The sequence below is a fragment of the Molothrus aeneus genome, chromosome 6 (genome assembly GCF_037042795.1).
Source record: "Molothrus aeneus isolate 106 chromosome 6, BPBGC_Maene_1.0, whole genome shotgun sequence".
Lineage (NCBI taxonomy): Eukaryota > Metazoa > Chordata > Aves > Passeriformes > Icteridae > Molothrus > Molothrus aeneus.
The window spans coordinates 39,766,210-39,775,524 of NC_089651.1; the positions used below are offsets into that span (position 1 = coordinate 39,766,210).

General features: G+C 54.2%; 1 protein-coding gene across 1 annotated transcript; it reads right to left on the bottom strand.

Moving 5' to 3' along the window:
- Positions 1–1,670: 1,670 nt before the first annotated feature.
- On the bottom strand, positions 1,671–5,059 carry PROX2 (prospero homeobox 2). The gene is given in 5 exon segments (XM_066552546.1): positions 1,671–1,856; positions 1,956–2,153; positions 2,493–2,713; positions 3,284–4,770; positions 5,049–5,059. Coding segments are annotated over 5 exon segments (2,103 nt in total).
- Positions 5,060–9,315: the final 4,256 nt, after the last annotated feature.

A 9,315-nucleotide genomic window follows, 5' to 3' on the forward strand; every position in this document is an offset into this window, starting at 1 on the left:
GACCCCACAGAGGTGCTGGCAGAAAGACTGCCCTTTTTCTGCAGTGTTATTTTTCCCAACAAAAAGCCAGAAATTTCTAGGATAACTCTTTAGAACAGACATCATCAAATAGGTCTTCAGGGATGTAAAGGGGTAGCTTAAACAATGTGTTTATTTTAAAAGGAATAATGTAAATTTGGTGTTGGTGTTGTAAAATATACAAACTTGGAGAAATAAATATACAAAAAGAAGCAGGAAATCTGCATGGCCACACTTGTAATGGGGGGAACCATTATCAAACTGCCCCTATTTCGGAGCTCCCCATTATGTCCTGATGTTTCCACTTCTTTACTCCTGCAGATGCATTGCCTGTGGATCACCCCATGCACTTGTCTGATGCTGGAGCTGTGATTCTCCTCTCAAGAGTCACTTGCTGCACTCTAGTACCAGCTGACATCTTACAGCACACCCAAAATTAACTTGGCCTTTTCCCAGTCTTCTTCTCCCTGAGGGTTTTGTGTGAGTATCTTGTGGCTCACCACTGCCCGCCCAGTGCCCTCATGCCATGCCTCTGTCAGGACTCCCTCCTCTTCACAGCCTTTTCCTCTCCACTGCCACCACTGTCAGGATTAGAGAGCTCTTAACACAAAACACTTCTCCATCAGGTAGAAAAGTGGTCTCTAAGTCTTGACCACAGGGTAAAGAAACTTCCTTGAGTTTACAGCCCTTACAGCAATGTGGTTGTAGATGTCAAGGCCCAGTTCTTCCCCAGCTTGTGTTAAACCCACAGGGACTAATGGATCTCAAATCACATTCTCCTCTTTCACCAGGGGCAGAGTACAGAACAGAGATGCTTGGGGCAGTTTTGCAAGCAGGAGCATGATGTGAGGGAACGTGGATGGGTGTTTAACATGGAGCTGTTCTCCCAGGTGATGAGCTGATGGAGGCTCTTTGGAGTGCCAAGCAGAGCTGGCTGTGCACCCTGCTCAGCTCCAGCATGCCAGAGAACACTGCTGGAGAGCACACACTGCTTGGCCACAGCACACAGCTGCACGGGGGGGTCTGGTCTAACAGCACAGGGGAGGTGGAGGAGACTGTTATTCTTGTTGGCTACAACAAACATAGTTTTTACATATCCCAGACAGGAACAGCTATCCCCATGGAGTGCTTGAAGCGCTGGAATTCACCAGCTGTTTTCTTTGGACACTGGTGTGTTGTATCTGGACAGAATCTGAGTCATGCTTTTGGACTCAGTACATCCGCTAGTCTGCTGTGCCAAGGAAACTTTGCCCACTACTAGGACCTCTTCCTGTTTTATAAACAGCAAGGCTGTTTGCCCTGGTTTTTGACCCTCTGGAAGAGAGAATGAAGGCAGCTCAGTCAGGATCATAGGGAGAGCTGGGACAGGGCAACTTCTCAGGCTCCAACCTGATGGCTTCATCTCTGTCCCTCCCTTCTGGTGGTCCTCACCAGTTCTGAGCAGCAGAATAAAATGCACATAATGCAGCATATGCAATGCAGCATAAAATCCCAGCACATGAGGCAAGTGATAGGCCTCGCCTAAGGAGCTGTCTTACAGAGAGTGCATGGCTCTCAGAGAGAAAATACCCCAAAAAACAGGTACTGTACAGAGTGCCCATGAGGTGCACATGGTGGCTGCACACACAACCCAGGGCTGCTTTCACAGAGACTCAGCTGTGGAGCAGTTCCTGAGAGCAGCCAGCAGCTTTGAACCCTTCTGGGATGTCACTGTCCAGTTTGGAAATGATTTTGTAAATGGGTTTCTTCCAGGAGGGGTCAGCATCCTTGCCTGCCCTGACGGCACTGAAGAACTCCTGTAGTGTCAGGCTGGCCACCTCCAGGAAGCGCCCTGGCACCTGCAGCAAGACAGGCATCAGCCAGTGACACCACCATGTCATGGTGCCTCCTGACCCCCACAAACACCACCACCCCCTTTCCCCCATCCCCCTCCTCACCTCAAAGTCATTCCCCTTGTTGTAGTGCATGTTGAGGGCACGGAAGAGCTCTGAGTCCCGGGAGACCTGGAGAGTGCAAGCATCCACAACACCCTCCAGCAGGGCCTGCCGGGCAAACTTCTCCACCTGGATGTAGTAAAACTCACGGAAGTTGCTGAACCACTTGATGAGCTGGGAGGTGATGCAGCGGCTGAACTGGTGGGGGGACAGCCAGAGGATGGTGTTAGGCCAGCTTGGATCCTCCCTCCCCACGAGCCCCTGCACACCCAGCCAGGCGCTGCTGGACTGGCCCAAACCCAGCCCTGCCCCAAGTTGGGGCAATGACATCAGCGTGTCCCAGGTGTTCTCCGCACTGAGATTCGGATCCCAGCTGCACTGCAGTGAGAAGGCACATTCATGGGGTGCTTTAATCTGAATAACTCGATTGCACAGAGTGAAGAGCTGACAGCCCATGTCTGCCACCACCCTGTGCACCTGCTCCTGGGCAGCCCATGCTGAAATAAATGGGTGCTGTCCCCCATCTCCTGCCAGCAGGATAGGGGGACACAAGAGCAGCCCTTTCCTCATGGTTCCCAGGGAGGCAGGCTAGGTGCCACACCACATGGGAGCCCTGCCCAGCAGCAGTTCTGGCTGCTGCTCTTTTACCTGCACGTCAAGGAAGTAGGTCTTCAGCAGAGTGGAGCTGGGGTAGCGGGTGAAGAAAAACATCAGCTTGGCCTTCTTCAGGTGCCCGGGGGTCAGCGCCTCCTGTATCTGCCCTGGGGTCAAGGAAAGCCTGCACGTAGCCAATCCCGAGCTCGGCATGTCCCTGAGCACCACCCCTGACACACCATGCCCAGTGCCCTCAATAGCTACTCATGGCCTGTAAGGGGGGCAGAGGGGGTTCATCCTTGGCTGGACAGCCTCTGGTTTTTTCCTTGAGAATCCCTGAGGAAGCTAATGCTCCCCACAGCACTTCACAGTCTTGTGAGAGCCAGAATTTCTATGAGACTCCTGCTCATGGTTTAAGATGACAGGACTCCCAGTACAGCCCAAGAGGAGGCTTGGTAGCTCCTGGCTTGTACCCACAGCTATGCTACAGCATCTAGCCAACCCTGAGGAGTGGCAGTGCCCCTCCGTGGCTTAGGGCTCCTTTCCTGCCCACACCTGTTTAGCCCCTATGGAGCAGCAGGGACCTTGGCCCTGTGGTGACCAGCAGGGGCAGTGCCAAGCTGAGGACAGGGCTCCAGAGGACAAGGGGACCACATTCCCCAGGGACCTCTAGCTGCCCCCAAAGGATATGTGGGTCGAGGCAAAGGGTGTTCCATCATTTGCAGCTGGCAGCTCACCATGGCCATCCCTGCCAGCTGGCAGCAGTGCCAGGCTCTCCATGCTGGCAGGGCTCAGGGGCAGGGGATGGTGCTGCTGCTGTCTCGCAATCGATGACCTCAGTTTAACAGATCCCCAGGACAGCTTGAGGGGCTCTGGACAACCCCTCTCCAGAGCAGATGGGCTCTCACAAGAGTCGCTGCCCCAGGGGCTGTGCTGGCCATAGCCCAACAGCTGGCTCAGCAGCTGGCTGTGCTGGACAGGCGTGGCTGAGCCCAGGGAATAACCCATGCTGGGTACCCGAGAGGATTTTCTGACCCCCTTTGAGCTGAAGGAGGCAGCATAAGAACCCAGGCTCTTCCCCAAAGCTCCTGTCAGGGCCTCAGCCTGGGGTGAGCCCAGGGAGCCTGGTGCATTCATGGCAGATGGCTTAGCAAGTGGCTTTCTGCATTTCCTACCAGCAGAATACTCTCTCCTGGCATCTGACCCCAGCATTGGAAGGCTGTGGAGCTGCTTCTGGATGTGGCTGTCTGCCTTTGGCCAGAGAGTCTTCAGGACAGAGTCCACTACCTGGCATGTCACCACAGACAGCTCGTGCTTCAGTGCCTGTGAGAGTACCCTCACTGACGAGGGCAGGCCACCTGTGTCACCTCTGTCCTCAGCCTCCTCCAGCCCACACGCCTCCAGGACACTCCTCCTGAGAGGCACTCGGCATGGGTTGCTGGTGGCAGTGGCACTGTCCTTGTTCAGTCTGTCTTCAGGCTTTCCAGGCAGTGGCTGCACTTTCTCTGAATCTTCCTGTGTTTGGGCAGCATCCTCAGAGTCACAGACTTGGTAGAACTTCTCCTGAAGCCACCTCAGCTGCTGCTCTAAGAAGCAGAGCTGCTCTTTCAGCTGCTGGCAGCCCTTGGCATGGGAGCTGCCCCCTGTGGGAGCCACTCTTCCAGCTGCCCCCATGCCCTGCTGGGGCACTCTTGGCTTCCTCTTGCTCTCCTGGGGCATTTCCCCACCCCTTTCCCTCTCATGCCCAAAAGCTGCCTCCAGGCTCGTGTCAGATGCCTGCGGGGTTGGTGGGAGGCTCATGCCCTGGATGATGCTCTCCACCCTGGCCCGCTTGGCTCGTAGGTGCTGGTCACAGAGCTGCTCCCGTGGGTGCTGGTTGGAGAGCTCATCCCCACCACCAGCACAGGGCAGGGGAGCTGGGACACGGGTCCTGGGGAAAGCCAGGGCTTGTGCTTCTTCTCCAGGACATGCACCACATTTGTAGTCATGAGGCAGGGCCACTGCCTGAGAGGAAGGGAAAAGAATGGTGGGATCCATGTTCCTGCCAACCATTGTGTGGCTGAGGAGCTGTGGAATCAGGGATGCACTGGGGGAAGGCAAGAGAGAGTTAGTCTGGAAACAGGGCTCCAATTTCAGCCCCTGGCCATGCCCTGAAGTGGCATGGTCTCTATCCCGCTCAAAGCCAGTCCTGCTGTCCATCGTATCTTCTTCCTGCCTGGACAGACTGGCAGGCTTCCAGATGTTTGATGTTTCAGCCTGCTAGTGCTGTGGAACTGGAGAAAGAGCAAGAAAGAAGACCTCATACAGAGCAGTTTTCCAAGCACAGGGCCAGAGATTTTTTTTTCTCCCAGATATCTATGGCATCCCTGCTCCCCTGCAAAAACTATTTCACCAGGGAATGACTCAGACAGAAACCTCCAGGCACTGCAAAACCTGTGAGCAGACTGCCAGATGTCACACGACAGCAGCAATGCCCTGGGCACCACCCCACCACCCACCTACCAGCTAGGCATTCATCGTGCCCAGAGTACATTTCACCTTGTGAAAAATGCATATTTTATTAATGGCTTTTCACAAATATTAAAATTAATATTATATGTGTTGTGTTAGAAAGTAATGCTGTATTAATTCTTTTAAGTAGTGTGTTAAATATAGTTTTAGGTTATGAAAAAAATGTTAGAATAGAAATTATGCTATGTAGAATACTTTTTTTTAAGAAAGGACTCGCAGCACGATAGCAGCCACAAGACACCTGAATCTTTCAGAGAAAAAGAATTTATTGCCCTCTTATCAGAAGAAATGATCTTCTTCCCACCTCGAAGGCACTGTTAGGATTCAGAGGAAGAAATTTACAATGACCAGACAGAATCCTGTATTTGAATGGAATTTATGCATCATGTATGAAGTGTATGAATATGCAACAGGTTATTGTTTTTAAGGGTTAATCCTTTGTTAACGAGGGTCCTTTTTTGGGCTTATGCTGCCCAGAAAAAGGTACCTGGATGTCCATAACTCTTTGTTTCTATTGTCTCATATTGTCCTAATCCAAATTGTCCAAATTATTATTACTCTAATTGTATTACTATTTTTATAACCATTTTATTACTATTAAACTTTTAAAATTTTAAAAACAGGTGATTGGCATTTTTCACAACCTGCTTTGGGCCCGGCAGTGCCTGGCAGCACAAACTTCCCACATCACCAGCTGCATCTGCACCAGAGGCATTTGGGGAGACTGCCCTCTGGGCTTGTGGACTCTGCTGTGAGGGCAGGGAGCAGCAGGCAGAGCCCTTTGCCACGTACACCTGGGCAAAGGGTGGGTTTGGTGCTCCTGGGTGCTGGCAGAGTGCAGAGGAGCAGCTGCATCCCTGGTGAAGGTATTGACACAGCCAGCTAGGCCATGGGTGCTGCCAGCTCTGCTGGCCCCAACACCCCCACAGAGCCCCCAGGGCTCGGGGAAGGGTGGCAGCACCTGGGGCTGGGCCAGCACAAAGAGCCTGGTGGAGGAGGGCACAGAGAGGGTAAAAGTGCAGTGTGACCTGCTGTGAGCAAGATGCATCGAGATGTTCAGGCTAATGCAACATGGGGTTCCTAAGGGCTTGGCAAAACACTGAATAAAATAAATGAGGATGGGGATTATCAGGGAAGAGAAAAAATACTGAGCCAGCAGCCTCAGGCTTAAAATTGTCATGCTGGCTCCAAGCAGGGATTCACCCCCTCCGCTCATTCCCCCCTTGCACAGCTTTGCAAAAGTGTAAAACATTGTATCCTAGGCGATTACACAGTAACCATCCCTGAGGGATGTTTCTTCCTTATCCACATTAATTAGCAGCAGCTTTGCACAGCTAAATTAGGACAGCTCTTGTCTTTTCCGGACACCTTTTAAAGTCTGAGATTCTTTTGCTGTTCCCAGAAATACCTGATCATTTTCAACACCATCAGTCTCCTGTCCCTGTAGCTGCTCCAGGTCAAGTCCTCCAGGCAGTGTAGAAAATGGGTTTCTTCTCAGGGGTTTTTAGCAGGTTGCCTTTCTTCAAACACCCTGAATTCCAGGCAGGTGCCTGGGAGACTCTACCTTTTGCAGAGCCATAGTCTTGACAAACCAAGTATTTTCTGGGTTATCTGACACCACATGTTGATCTGTGTTGCCTCCCCACCCATCCACACCATTAGGGTTTCATTTTCCTAAGAGTCTGGTGTAGGGCCTTTCAAACTGCTCAGTTTATCCTCAGCCAGCACAAGGGTGGGGTGCCAGCAGCTCTCACCATCCTGCCTTGCCCTTGTGTTACAAGCTTGACCATTGCCTGCAGCTGCCTCTCAGCCTGCCCTCTGCACCCAGCACAGTCACACAGCAAACACACTGCAGTCACAGATTCCATCCAGCCTTAATCCTTCCTCAGTGGTGTGGTCCTGTAACCTCACTGTTTTTCTACAGAAACACCTTATTTTGGCACTTGCTCACAATTTCTCTCATCTGCTGTGCTCAACAGCAGGGTCAGTCAGGAGCTTGCCTGTCCCCTGGGCTCAGGTTTCCCAGTCCCCTGGAACCTGTGATACATCCCTTTTAAACAGATCAACTCAGAGCTGGCAAGGTGACCTCCACCTGCTTGAGATTTCCAGCATCACGGTCTTTCTTCTGGAGATTTGGAGGGAGGGAGCAGAGCCTCCTGTCCCAGGCCACGGCAGCCTGGTGTGGGTGGCGCTGGCTCCCCCTCGCAGCATCCCCGGCACCGCCGGACCAGCAGGTGCTGCCCTAAGCAAACTCCTCCTGCTGATGCAGCTCTTTCCCCACGAAGTTAGCGGGTGCGTGCTTTGGTTCCCACTCTTACTGGCAGCTTTCACTAGTGCCACCCTCCAGAACACTAAAAAGCAGCCGAGACTCCTCCTACCTGAAGAAAAAGGAACGGAACGAAGATGCTCAGAAGACGAGGGCAGTGTGCCTTCTCCAAAATTGAAGCCGCCCCTCGTGGGCTCCCTGGGTGCTCCTCGGTGGGACAGCCGTGCACGGAGCCGCGGGCTGTCCCTCCGGACGGCAATTCCCCGCAGAGCCTTCCCCGGCCACCGCATGGCTCTGGCCGGGGGCACCGGTGCCCGAGCCGAGCCGCGGGCAGCCCCGGGAGCGCGGTGCCCGAGGGCAGCCCCGGGAGCACCGAGAGCGCGGGGAGCGCGGTGCCCGAGGGCAGCCCCGGGAGCGCGGGGAGCGCGGTGCCCAAAAGCAGCCCCGGGAGCCCCGGAGGCGCGGTGCCCGAGGGCAGCTCCGGGAGCCCCGGGAGCGCGGGGAGCGCGGTGCCCGAGGGCAGCCCCGGGAGCGCGGGGAGCGCGGTGCCCGAGGGCAGCCCCGGGAGCACCGGGAGCGCGGGGAGCACGGTGCCCAAAAGCAGCCCCGGGAGCCCCGGAGGCGCGGTGCCCGAGGGCAGCTCCGGGAGCCCCGGGAGCGCGGGGAGCGCGGTGCCCGAGGGCAGCCCCGGGAGCGCCGGGAGCCACAGAGGCAGTGCCGGCGCGTCCTCCCGCCGCGCTCAGGGCCTTTAAAGAGGGAGTGGGGAGGCCGGAGGCAGCCAACCAGCTGGAAACGACTTCTGAATATGCAGATGGACAGCCAGGAGGTCAGGTCCAACACCAGCGTCCGGCCACCTTCCCTGCTGTGTGCCGCAGTCGTAGCCCCTGGAACCAGACAGGCAAGGGCTATCAGGTGCCGAGCTGCTGGCTGCCCAGGTGGGCAGAGGCCCAGAGGAGCAATTTTGGCCTGGAATTTGGCCGGAAGCCCCATTCAGGACCCAGGATAGTGAAATGTTGGTGAGACAATGCAAATACAGCAGGCTGACAAGCCGTGCCACAGGCAAGGAAGGAGCTGGCCCAGATCCCACCAGCTACCCATCTTCCATGGAAGGTAGCCAGGTATTTCCCACATCCCACACCATGCGGGCACGGAGGCAATTTGGCTGTCCTGGAGGTCTACAGCATAGGACATGGGCAAAAAGTGGGACAACAGGAGAAGCAGCAGCAGGGAGTCCCTTGTTTGTCACAGGGTGCTTTACAGACAGCACCAGCAGAGCTGGCATCGCTCCCAGCTGAGCACATCCTCGCCCCAGCCCCAGGACAAACCCACCTGCCCCAGCAGCACACCAGTGGTTGTCAGACACTTCTCCTCATGCAGGAGCTGTGGGTGGGTGGGCAAAGCCTAGCCATGCATGCCACTCCTGGGGCTTCATCTACTGTGCTTCCACAGGCTAACTGAGCATGGCAATGCCTGGTGTATTCACTGGGGAGGCAGGAGGCTGTGGTTAAAGGCAGTTGACATCAGGTGGTCAATACTGTTCAAGGCAAGAACAACAACAAGATCTGTCTTCGAAAGACAGATCACAGAGAAATCCCTGGCAGAGAGCCTTTCTGGCTCAGTTACCTTTTATTAGAGCAGTCAGCTCATCCTCAAAGCCTCGGAGACTATCCCCTGTTGATTTTTATTCAACCTCTTTCCTTTGAAAATGATCTCATATTTTGAAGCTTGAAGTTAACCATTCATGTATTATTAAGCAGTGGCTAAATTAAGCGCATGTGCATAATCCAGACTTGGCTCCTTGAGAGATGCCTGGCTGCCAGACAGCCCTTTGTAACTATCCTGAGCTGGTTCTCAGAATCTGTAAATAGGTTCCTTGGGTTTTCCTCCACCTGTGGTTCCCTGCCTGGAAGCAGTCAGAAAACAGAAGCTAGCTGGGGAATTCTCAAATGTTTTCAACATACAGAGTGCAGCTGAAGAACAGGGCTTACTTGT